The sequence below is a fragment of the Crocodylus siamensis genome, chromosome 9 (genome assembly GCF_052110815.1).
Source record: "Crocodylus siamensis isolate JL-2025a chromosome 9, ASM5211081v1, whole genome shotgun sequence".
In the NCBI taxonomy this organism is placed as follows: Eukaryota; Metazoa; Chordata; order Crocodylia; family Crocodylidae; genus Crocodylus; species Crocodylus siamensis.
In genome coordinates, this window is record NC_143403.1 from 2,460,685 (window position 1) to 2,473,803 (window position 13,119).

General features: G+C 44.8%; 1 protein-coding gene across 3 annotated transcripts in view; it reads left to right on the top strand.

Annotated features, from left to right (window-relative positions):
- Positions 1-13,119, top strand: part of GALNS (galactosamine (N-acetyl)-6-sulfatase) — a 51,414-nt gene that overhangs the window by 30,276 nt on the left and 8,019 nt on the right. For all 3 annotated transcript variants that reach the window (XM_090063881.1, XM_090063882.1, XM_090063883.1), the window contains 2 exons: positions 2,274-2,395; positions 12,427-12,544. In XM_090063881.1, coding sequence (XP_089920007.1) covers positions 2,274-2,395; positions 12,427-12,544 — 240 coding nt within the window. The remainder of the gene's footprint in view (positions 1-2,273; positions 2,396-12,426; positions 12,545-13,119) is intronic.

Consider the following 13,119-nt stretch of genomic DNA (forward strand, 5'->3'; position numbering starts at 1 on the left):
CAGTAAAGCAGAGAGCTGGCTTTTTAAAGGTAGAGACTGGTTTGGAAGCTCTTAAGGGCAGAGGGCCTCCATAATATTTGAGACTACAAACCTGGTCCTGATGGATAGCAGTGTATCTGCCATTTGGGATCTCCACACAGCCGTGTAAGGTCCTGTGTGGTACGGCGCCGGTGGATCTCAGCACCTATGCAGGATCAGGGCTTGTATTCGCACAGGACCTAAGTTGTCCAGCTTAGTCCCTCCCTCCCATCCTTTGATTATGACCGTCACCATGTAAATCAGAAAAATGAAATAATGAGCCCTCTTTTATGGAGATAAAATTAAAGGGCTTTAGAAATGGCCCTTTAAAGGGCTTCATAATGGTCCAAGCCATGTTTTAGGGCTGCTATTTATCAGTGTCATTGAATTGTTTCTTTGAAAGGATTGTCTTGCTCCATCTGCCCGCCCCAGGTAGATAAAGTTTGAACAAGGAACTGGCTTTCAAGGCCTGCCAGACCCCTATGTTGAAGCTTCCTTCTTTCTCGGGAATCTGCAGGATGTAATCTGGAATGTGCTCTGGCGCTCCTGTTACAAGGATTATATGAGAAGCAAAGGGTGAAATGTATACGGAGCAACATAGAAGCGAATGCCCAAGAGAATAAATTCTTCCCTCAAACTAAAACATTTGCATTAGTGGAGCAGTGCACCAATTAGCAGACTCTTAATTAAATAGCTTGTTTGATCTGCATCCAAATTATAATTTGTATGTTATGTCGGCTTTGATACCTTTCCATTAACTGTTCTGTTTTTGTTTTAAGTTCTGTTTTCCACTATTAAAACCTCATTCAATCTCAGAGGTCTATCCTACCAGAAGGTTAAAAGGTCAATCATTTTTGTACCCATTTAAAGTCCATTATTGGTAGCCTGCTACAACCTATCAAGCCGCTCTCTTATTTTTTTTTCCAGCCACTGATTCAGGAATCTATAGCTCTGTGCAGATAAATGGGATTTCATGGGCTTCTAACCTCCTTGCTTTATTGAAAAGCAGAATATTAACTGCTCCGCTGACCAGCTGTCCATTAAAACACGCAGGATATTTTTGGAAAATTGTTTGCCAATCAAATGCTGCTCACATCTGGAGAAAGCCTTTCAGTTTGTTTGCTTTATAAGCAAATGGCACAACTGCTCCCCCCCCCCCCCCGTTTAAATATTACCATTTACCTTTTCTCTGGGTCCCTGTCTGTGTCTCTGGCATTTTGAGGAATTGTAAATAGCACAGTGTGTTAGCTTGAATTGTAAAACTCTGAGGTTTAACAAGTCTGCTAGGTGCTAGCTCGTGCTAGTCCGTGGGGCCTCCTGCTTTATTTTTGCTTCAGTGAAATTAGCACTTTAAAATTTTTTGCTATTCCCAGGGTTAAAATAGCCCGTAAGACTCTAGGCCAAGCTCTAGGTTATTAGGGAGTTGACATCTGGCTAATAATTGCCTGGAGTTTAGGAGAGACGAAACCTGGCAAAGTGTAGGGAGTCGCAGATGCAGGGCGTGTGCACTGCTCTGGATTTCTGAACAGACAGCATTGGGGATCCCTGGGCTGGGGACTAAGGACTTAACCCGCTGCTGCTAACAACTGAAGCGTCCAGGTAACTATGGCCTCTGCACCAACAGCTCCTGCTGTTGGGGAACACTTGACTTGCAGCAACAGATTTTAATGGTGGATATTGGGGATTTTCCAAACTTACTTCAGAGCATCCAGCCCACCTAGCATTCCCTGGCTAACAACCAAAAGCTGTAAATCACAGAGACAAACACACCTGACTCTTTTAAATAACTCAATTTATTGCTGCCTTCTGCGAAATGAGTCTTTGGGGTCTGACTCGGATGCTGAGCATTTGCAGCCTCCATCGAAGCCAAGGGGAATTGTGGGTGCTTATCACCTCCTGGGATGATGCTCTTTCATATCTTATTGGATTTTCCCTCCTATAAAACAGCGGCCCCAGCCAGTCAGCATAGCTCTGAACCTTGGTAATCAAAGAAAGAGGGGATGCTTTATATGTGCAGAGTTGTGATTAAATGACCTCCTTGTTGTCTTTTGTTTGCCATTTCATTTCAATGAATATTTTATAGAGAGATTTTGATTTTTAATAATGCAGAAATGTGAGGCCTGTGTTAAGTCATGCTCCAGATGCAAACTCTGATAGAGTCCACTGTTTGCATCCATCACTTATTAAATAAATGAGCTCAAACCCATCCGTTCGTCCCATCATCTCATTGACCCATTTTCTTTTTTCCAACTCAGGGCATCGATTTTTGTCCTGGACAAAACATCTCAGGAGTGACAACGCATACTCAAGAGGAACACACCCTTCTGCCACTGCTTTTCCATTTGGGGAGGGACCCTGGGGAGAAGTATCCAGTACGGTGAGCAAAAAAACTAATGCAAAATATGGAAGTGTCTGTGGCTAGAGTTCTGCGTCACAAGGATGTGTGAGGGGACTCTTCAGAGACGAGGACAGGATATTACGATTTTAACCAAAGGGCTGGTTTCCTTAGTGTTTATCACTTCTCTTGTGGACATATTTGCTCCTATAGTTCTAAGGACCTTACTTTAATAATGCTGCTGTTCAATTTTTGTTTCCTTTGGGTAAAATAAATTACCTTAATTGACTGGGGTGGCACAGTACATCCTAGATGACAGGTTTTGCTGTTCATCATACCAGTTTGTTGCTATCATAAGTATTTTGTGAGATGACCACTGTCTAAAGGAGGATGTGAAAGTGCAGTCCCTCAGTACTGCTCTCCACAGCCAGTTCCTTCAATTTAGTGATTCAGGCAAAATGAAGGAGTACATTACAGGTGTGTGGAAGCACAAGGCATCTTATAGGAAATCTGTGATGCTGCAGCATGAGAGGGTACATCTACATAAATGTCATGTTGCGGGCTGTAGTGACACTTGCATGTCTATGCAGTTAACCAGTTGACTCCGTAGGTGTTTCTATATGAAAATCAAGTGTTGGATCCTAGAAAGCGTAGGCAGGTGAGCATAATTCTAAATAACAGGCAGGGAAGGAGGGGGGTAGAGAGAGAGAGAGAGACTCAGTGTAGTGGTTCCTGTCTTGCAGCCAGCTACCCCTGACTGAGCAGGAAGGAGGCAGAATCGTCCTCCCTTCTGCTCCTCAATTACAGGACTGGCTCTGCAGCTGCAGAGTAATAAGCTGGTGACTTTGAACATGCACACCTGAGCTAGGTTGCAGCAATCCTCTGCTCCCAAGGGGGAAAAGCGCCCCTTTTCTTTGTCGGCATGCTCTGATGAGTCTTAGCACCACTGCCCATCACAGAAATGCTGTCCTGACCGGGGAAGCTTTCCAGAGCCCTGCTCATGGAAGCTTGGTTGGTAAACTTTCTGCACTGTCCTGAGAGCTCTTTGGGTGGTGTCAGCCCTTTAACCCCATTCTCTGTGAAGTGTGTAGCCTGCACCTCTAGCAGCCATCCTAATCCCTGGGTTTTTGGCAAGAGATTACACTGGTATCAGCCAGCACAACCCACAAATTAATCTTGCCTTGCTGCTTTAATTACAGCATTCTCCCCAAAGGCTGGTAAGGGCTCACCTCTTCTCTACTGATCAGGAAGAATGCTTTTTTTTTTTAAACAGAAGGACATGGGAGACTTGGGTTATGCTGTCTTTCATTTCCACTGGCTTTGATTTATAGAATGTATTAGTAAATAAAGCAGAAACTGGTGCTGCCACGACCCTCTGCATAGAAATGGTTGTGTGTGGTGGCTTTAGCAAAGAGAGGCTTTCTGAACTGACAGGGCTGCAATTACTCAAGCATTTTAAATAATTGAGTGGATGCACTCACTCCATTACATTCAACAGAGCTGAGCCCATACTGTCCACTTAGTGTTTTCACCAGAGAGAAAGGGAGAGGGAAAATATTTTCACTTCTCTCACATAACAGATGAGCACCCCAGGGGTACATTACGCAGCATATGAAGCTCTTCAGAAGCCCATCACATTAGCTCGCTCTTTCCCTTGCATTTCAGTGCTAATGAACAAGCGAAATCCATCTTATATCTTATTCCTTACAGTTGCTGTTGTATTTTGAATTCAGTTCAGTAAAATTGCATTGCTGAGTAGGGATTCCAGAAGAGATTATATCCTGTTCTGGTTTAATAGCTGTTTTGTTTTAGGAAGAGGAGGCGCAGAAATAGCCCCTTCCAAAAATCCAGTGCTAGGACGTTACTACCTAAGTGTGGTTTTGCAGGCTGTCTGTGTTGGTCTGAAGCTGGGGAGACTTTACCATGCAGAATCTTCAAGGCATCTGCTGCCTTATTGCTTAAGTATTCCTTTTAACAACTATGTTTTGAGGCTTGAACTAAATTCCAGAGTTACATCTGCAGTCATTTCTCATATGGTGCTATTGCTTTCTGGACACACACAAGCTGTTGCCTTGATTGAATTTTATGGTAAGATTATGACATGATTACGGAAAGCAACGATGTTATTTAATATGCAGACCCTAATAGAAAGCCTCTTTTTAGTAAATGAATATTCCTTTCTGCAGCACGTAATGTTGCTATTCTCTCATCTCCGGTCACATTGGAAGCGTCATGGAAAGTAGGTCTCCTATCCTGTGTGGTAATTAAATTATCCTCATTTGTGGGGATGTTACTGGTGCGTGTTTTTATTTAGTTTAATTTATCCCCCCTTGGCAGCTTGCCTGCTGGGAGTCCCTTACACTAATGTTTCTCGAAGGGAAACCCAGGCACTGGTTGCTAAAAGGGTAGCTTGACTCTATACAGGTACCAGTATGAGCCCTGATTTACCTCTGTCTTTTGTGGTAAGGTTTGAATCCATTGCATCTTTTGTCATTTGAAAGGTTTCTTAATATAAGATCATATGTTAGCACTTGCCATATGGAGCAGCAACATTTCTGTAAGTCTAAGCAATATTTAGGCTCCTCTCTGGACACAGTTACTAGTCTTCCTGTTTAAGTTAGAGCCAGTGGAATATTTTTGTTACAGCATATGTCAGAGACAGGACTAAATGATCTAATAAGTCTTTCCTCTGTAAAATTCTTGGATTCTCTGAGCTTTGTACACGCCTCAAGTACCATGCCGGGACTCATCTCTGCAAGAATAAGGTGCATTCAAGCAACGTTTTAGAGAGAGCCACCAAAATAATCTGTTGCTACCACCTTCGTAATCAATCGTATAAAAAAAATAAAAATAAAAAAAAAAAGCTTCAGTTTTTATTTGAATCGGAACGTGCCATCCAAAGGTACCTGCACTGAAATACCTTACGATAGTAAAAACACAAGCAGGTAGCATAAAACTAAATGTGGTGCAGCATCAAATGCAAACAAAACACCCAGCCCGCTGCAGCAGAGGAGGTATTTGTGAGCCAAGCTCTGACATTACAAAAGAACTGGCAGCATAAATCTCTTGCTGAAGAGCACTCTGCTAAATTAGGCGAGAGGTGCAAAATCTCAATCATAAATAAGCAGTGCCAGCTAATGCCTGGTCATTAATGCCCTTAAGTACAGTCACCTGATTTGAGTGATTGGGCATTGATCCAAAACTCGGAGTTTGTTCAGTTCTGGAACTAGATAAGTAGCAAGATCTGACTTTAAACAACATACTTGACTATTACAGAAATGCATGGAAGCAGTAAACACTTATTGATATTTGCTGATGATTTCAGAATCCAACTACTGCGTGGTTTTTGTTTTTGTTTTAAAAGCAGCACTCACAAAAATGCCTATTTCAAGCAGATTAAAAAAAAAAAATCGTAGGAACCATCAAGGACTTAATTATACTCATTGTGGGACCAGAAAAGAGGGGAGGAATCTCCCAGAGAAACTCAGAGGAGAGAGGACCTGATGGATAACAGAGCCAATCTGACCTTGCTATTCAGGGTAGAAATGTTACCCTCTAAAAATGAAGAGAAGGAGCAACACAGCAAAAATGGTGCATAACAAAGAGTCACTCGGGGGATAATCACAGGAAGACTTGTGCTGGAGCCTTGCCATCTAACCAGAGGGAAATGGCAGCAGCTGCACTGAGGGAGAGCCCTGGCAAATTATCTGCAGCTTGGGGACCAGGAGCACTGAAGAGAGCATTAAAACGATGAATAAGTTGCTGAGAATTACAGTGAGAAGCCTCAATCAAGACAACGGAAACCTGCTGCCTTGTGTCAGCTAAGCAGGGGTTAGACATTTGAAAGGTTGTCAGGAAGCGTGTAGGTCAGGCAGCAGGCCTAGAGCACCTCCAGGAGCATCTTTTAGAGCAAATAAGTCATCCCAGTGCCTGGGGCCAGAGGAGAAATACGGCTGAATAGGACACAAGGTAAAAGGGATATAAGCTTATCTTGGGAAAGCTACAGGCTTGTCATCTGACCTAGCCCATAGTTTGGTACCTCTGCAATTTGAACCATTAAATTGGCCAATAAACAGGTGCTTTAACAAGGTGGGGCAACAGCTGACAAGTAGCTGGCCTAGGACAGAGCAGTGCCTCATAAAAAGGTCTATTAAAAAAAGAAAAAGAAACATGACTAGAAGTTGAACAAGGTAAGACGCTCTTCAAAATGAACAGTGCGCATTACTAATAACATGGTCCAGGCAAGTCACTGTGGGACCCCAGTGCCTCAAATTTAAAATTTGCAAGCAGCAGTGAAATAATGGGAAAATTATTGTTAAAGTCTGGAAATTTGTCCTGCCACTCATTATTTTGGTGAACCAGGGAGCAACAAGTCATTGAATCAGAGAAATGAGGATGGGAAGGTGGCTCAGGATATCACATCTAGTCCAGCCCTCTGCTCTACCTACATCATCCCAGCTAGGGCTTTGTCTGCCTGGGTCTTCTAAACCTCCAAGGACGGAGAGTCCACCACCACTCTGGGTAACCTGTTCCAGTGCTTTACTACCCTCCTAGTGAGAGTTTTTCCTAATATCCAACCTCAGTGTCCCTTGCTGCCACTTGAGCCCATTGTTCCTTTTCCTGTCATCTGCCCCCACTGAGAATAGTCCAGCTCTGTCCTCTTTGCAGCCACCTTTCAGGAAGTTAAGGTTTGCTATTAAATTCCCCTCAGTCTTTTATTCTCCAGTCACTTCTGTTATCTTTGATTATGAGCAATGGGAAATCATGTGAGATTAGCATTCAGAGACGCGAGGGCCCTCTCTTTGAATAAAGTTCTAAGAGTAGGAATAGCATTAAGGCAGCATGTATAGCCGTAGCAGACACTCCAGCAGCGGTGGGAAAGAATACCCACCTAAACTGTCTACCTTACAAGAGTGAATAAGATCTACCGGAGGCTATTGTGTTTCTGTTTCTGTTGCTGTGCAGTCAGTGCTCCTGGCAATGGACCCGATCAGATTCACTAACCACAGATGAGACAATCCAGAGTAAAATTGTAGGAATTCAGTGATTGAGGATGGTAAATATGGTTATGGAAATTAAATAGGCTGAGCAGAGCAGAAGCAGCAAACTGCTGACATATGGCACTGGAGAACCTGCAGCAGAGACCTGCCATGTCCACAGATCGGTCCTGGCAGCAAAATTAGAAGGCACAGAAAAGCAAGTCTTACCCTGTCAACCAACGAGCAGTAGGTGCATGTGAAAAGCAGCCTCGCCACCTACTCGAGTTAAAGCACTCACTCAGCGAAACAAAGGGCTGTGATGGAAAACAGAAATGCTTAGGAAAAATGCATCCCAAAAAAGCCGGGAAATGGCAGCAGCTCAGAGGCAGCATCTGGTTTTTAGTGAGGCTGTAGCCATGCCCAGCAGCTGTTTTAGCCTGGCTGTTAGGAGGCTCTGACATACCCTGAGTTATACAGTCAGGCTGGGGGCGTTGCATCCAAGTAACTTCTTGCCCTTCAGGCCTCTGACAAAACTGCTGCAGCACACCTGGACTCTGCCCCTGGTCCCCTTTTTCCTTCGTAGTCCTCCCCTTTCAGCCTGTATGTTGAGCTCTCCTGAAGGTGGCAAAATTGATAGAGCAGTGGAGGTGGACCACCCTTCTCTAGAGGCCTGTCACCTGAAAGACCAGGGACTCATCTGCTGTTTCCATGCTGCATAGCACCTAATCAGTGCAAAGAATTGCTTCCCTTCCCACTTAGGAAGGAAGATGATGGTGTGGCTTGGCTACTTCTGTTTCTTCCACTGGGAGAAAGGGTTTGCTGCAGACTCAGGCCCTAAACTGGCTAGAACTGTAGCTCACTAAGGCATGCCTACGATTACTGCAGTCCAGACCCACTTCTAGTGTCCTGCAAAAAGATTTTATACGGCACTGTATTTGTAAGGGAGGAGCAGGCCCCCCCCGACACCTAAATGAGTGCAGTCTGCTGTCACCTGTGCCTAAATGAACAAATCAGTCCACAGGTCTGCAGTGAACACAAAGGATTTCCATCCCTTTCTCTCTCCCCCCTGTGCAAAGATCTGGATATCCAGATAGCTTTAAAATCTGCATCTAGCCAAAGTTTTCTGGTGCTTAGTGCACACGTCAGGAAGACTCTGTTTTACAGCTAGCATTTAAACAAAGCCGGTCTATTGGGATGGTGGGGAGGGCAGAATCAACTGCTCAAATCTAAAGAAATGCAGCTGTGAAAATCTGAACAAGTCCTACCCCAGGAAGAGAGAGCAGTTAATTGTCAGACGTGACCCAGACTAATAGACAGGGCTTGTACTGATAGTTTCCAGGTAGCCAGCTACCAGGAGGAATCTGATGGACATACCCAGGAGGGAAGCTCCTTAGACAGGCCTTTTTGCCCCGTGAAGGGCCTTGCCTCTGGATGGAGCCAGCTGGAACCTCAGACAGAGGCCAAGAACAATGGAAAGATGGGAGATGATCACTCAAAGCCAGACCATGAGGGGCTTTGCATACGGTTAGCATGATGGTGTTAGAGGCACTGTGGTACTTCAGCACAGCATGATCCACCAGGTTTAGGAGCCATTGTATTCAGTGCCCCTAAAAACTTGCAAAATAAAAGATGACTGCGGTATGGTCCATACTTCGTGCATTTTAGCCCTCTTTCTGGTTGCCTTAATCTCCTGCTTCTGCCCAATCATGGCAGCTCATTGCCTCTCGGCCCCATCTCCCGCCAAGCAGTTTTTAAATTGAGATTGAACTTGATAATGGAAACAAGAAACAAAGGAAGGCTGAATAATAGGATGAGATCCAGACTTAGATAGTTGAGGGGAGAGCTCTATAGGAAACTCCAGCACTGAGGATCAGCTTATCAGGCTTTATGTGTGATTAGTTAATAATGAGAAATACTAATAAAAAGGAGGTATTTAATCATCAGGAATAGGTAGCATTTAAAGACCAAGATCTGGATAAATAACGAAGAGTGACAATATTGCATCTGGCATGCTTTGCAATGAGGGTTTGTTGATAAGCAGAAATAGAAAGCTGTTGTGAGGCTGTTCCCTATACCTCACAATTGTAGCCAACCAGAAGGTGAATGCGTCTGAAGATTCGAAGATTAAGATGATCTCTTGCTTTGATTAAGAGAGCATTAAACCATTTCTCCTTTCCCCAAAACCAGGATTTCACTGGGGCAGAGTGGGGTTAATAACAGAGCAGGTTACACACAGAGCTGTTTGGAGAGGGAAGAGATGAGAACAGATTGCCAAGGCACAATTACACTAAATGAACTAAGCGCAGGCCACACCTGTGCCTGGGACCTAGCGCTCGCAATCCAGGCCTGATTGGCTCTCCAGAGACTTCCTGGAGGTAAAGTGTCAATTAGTGTAATGACCCTGGACTTTGTCCACTCTGCTCGTTCATTCTGAGCATGGAATAATTTCATGTACACTGGGGGATCTCTTTTAGCAAACTCCTCACAACACCACCTGCTCACCCCTGCTTGCGCGCGCGCTCATTCTTTCACTGCTATTCCCAGCTTGCCTTCAGCCGGCTTGTTGAACTAGAATACAAAATGCAGCATGCCCTAGAGGCACAGCGGTCTGGAGCTTCGCTCAAACAATAATGTTCAAACACCTGTATGGAGGATATTGTCGTTTTTAAAGGAAATACTGCAAGCTCTGCACTTGAGGCTTGATCCTGCATTTCCCACCCAAGACAATACCGGGACTACTCACATGAGTAGGACAGCTTTCTAGTTATTTTAGCAGCCCACTGCTTAGCTTTTAGATTGGTTACCCCTATAACTTGAGTGCTAATCAAATTCCTATTACCAATCCCTTCTCCAAACAGGCTTCCCTGAGGCTCTGAGCAATTTTAACCTGCTCTAGACAGTCACCAATTGTGTGTTTTGGAGACACGACATGAACACTGACTCATATTGTGTATCTGAAGAGGTAATTCTATCTTAAGTAAGCTGCAGGCTTATAGGGGATAGGGGTTCTGCTTCTGTTCATGGCCAAGTATGCTGGCATATCGTGCAAGATGATGATAAAGCAGTGCAAGATGATCCCAGTTTAAACAGAACAAAGGACACTCCCCCTTAACACACTCATGCATGTAAATATAATTAAATAAGGGTAGTGTTCAGATGTTTTTAAACATGACCAAAAACACTGGACTAGTCTTGCTCATTGGATGCTACTTTACAGGCTGAAGAGTGCCTTGTAAGTCATAGAATCATAGAAAATGAGGGTTGGGAGGGATCTCAGGAAGTCACATCCAGTTCAACCCCCTGCTCCAAGCAGGACCAGCCCCAACTACATCATCCCAGCCAGGGCTTTGTCAAGCTGGGCCTTAAAATCCTCCAAGTTGATCTGAATAAGTCTTTTGCATTCCAGCCTGGTTTTTTAAACTTTAGCACACATGGGCATTGTTTTTTCTGGCATTTAGCATAGGTGGACCTGCTTCTTCCACAGACCTCAAAGAAGGACACTTTGTGCCTGAAAGCTTGGCTAACATCTCTCCCGACAGTTGGTCCAATAGAAGATGTCACCCCAAAAACCCTCGCTTCTTACACACATCCTGGCTACTACAACACGCCAGCCCTCTTAATACCTTTCAGAGCAGAAAAGTGTTAGCTAAACTGTGTTAGGCTGCATGTTCTTAAACTCAGGCTAGAAACAGCATTCAGTACGACATCAGTCTATACCTTGCTTTAGGGGTGCAGAACTATTGGGTGAACCAAGATGCTCCAACTGTGCTTTGGGGAAATGTCTTCAGCCCATACTGAATACCAGTTGGTTATAAGTTGGCAAATATGGTGGGTACCTGGTTAGAAAAGCCCAGTGTACTTAAGTAAATAGGGCATCACCACTCGGATCTTTCAAAGGACCAGGAACTGGTGTCGGGTCAAAATTTCCTCTTCCCAATGAACTATGGCAAACTGTGCTGCATGATGGGAAGACAGCACAGGCTGGCACACATTATATACGCTTTTCCTGGACCACAGCTATGTTTTCCACTAATACAGCTGGGTTATAACTGAATTTAAAGCTGTGTTGGTCAGTCAGGGTCTTTGGACCCTGCAAAGCTTGTGACTGGCCCCTAATTTTCTGAACAGCCCATAGAGTCTTCTGGTAACAGAAATAAGTGGCGGTTGTGTGGGGAAATGGGAGCTTTGCAACTGTGATGGTCCGCCCAACTCGTGTCGCCAGCCCTGATGCTAACCTCCAAGTGTGTCCATTAAACCAGGATACAGCTAGCTGGGTGTGAGAGAGACAGATTAGCTTGCTTGAGCTTGTCATTCCAAATTCCCTTCCGGTTCTCTCCCAGCAGAGCTCTGGCCCATGCCTGCAATCAGCGCTCTCTGGAAGGCTGCCGAGGGGAAGTGATATCTACAGGGTTTACTGGAAACTCTTGGCACATCACTGGGCTTCAGAATGTGATTGCTTTTCACAGAAGGAAATTTCCTGGAGCGTGGGGCTGGTGGCCAGCGTGGGCTGTCAGCAAAAGGAGCCTGGGGACAGGACCTTGTTTCCCAATTTGTCACTTGGTTTCCTATGTGACTCATGATATGATGGACAAAATGAGATCATTGGGTATTAATCCTCCATTTCAGAAGCACAAAGTATTAGTGTTGCAAAATATAGCACAAGCCACTTAAATACCTGCTGAAGTAATAATCCTGGTACGAGGATCACAACAGCTTGCATGCAGTGGTGGGGGGTTTGGCTGCCAGCTCCTAATGGGAGAAGCTCAGCTAGGTATGAACCTGATGGGCTGGTCCGTGCTGCCCTCTGTAATATCCCAGAGCAGGGTTGTCATGCAACTCTCACAGACACCCAACCTCAGCTAATCAGTTGTGGGCCTCTGTAAGGGTTCTTTAAGTCCTAACACTTTAAATGTCTGGAAACTCACAGGCAGACAGCATAGATTGCACAGTATCAGTTTTCCAGCAGCCCAAAGCACACCACAGCTTAGTGTTCAAGTGAGAAGCTGTCCCCTAAACAGATGGTGCAGGAAGCCAGATACTGTGGAAGCATCTAAATAATAATTCCTGCTTTTTTCTTTTTCCACATTGTTCTAGGTTTGCCAGCCCTGAGTACGAAGCAGTTATGAAACGAATATCCCCCATCGTTGACCAGCACAAGGCGACCTTGGTGCCAGGAGAACCACAGCTGAACATATGCGACAGGGCCGTCATGGTAAGGGAATTAGACCCTACGTACATTTGAGCATCTCTGGCACATAATGTGTGTTGTAAAGCATGAAAGTCTCCCTTGGCACAGGTTGGTGAGGGGACAAAATCCTGCATAGCCCTTTTGAAGGGCTGTCTGGCTGCTCCACTGCAGTTGCAGCTGTGTGTTACCTGGGGAGTGGAGTTGTGCAGAAGGGTCAGCACAAAGTTACTGGAATTGCATTTAGAAAGTCTGTCAACGTGCCGTGATAAACGGTGCAACTTTCTGCCTTAGAGAGAGCACAGTATCTGCAGCACCTGCTCCTCCTCTCTTACCCCCTCCAGAAATCTCCGAAACTCAGCTGGCTTGGCAGCAGTGGAATTGATACCTTGGCACCCATCTCTCTTGATCGGTATCTTCCAAGCACCCAATACTAATTTTTTCCAGTCTTCATGGCTTAACAACACAGCGAATGATATGGAATAGAGGGGATTTTTTTTCCAAGCGAGACGGCGTTGAAGAGTCCTTGATTTCTATAGAGCACCCCCTGAACCTGACAGTTTGGTCAGTGTGTAAGGGCAAATCTCACATCATGAGAATGA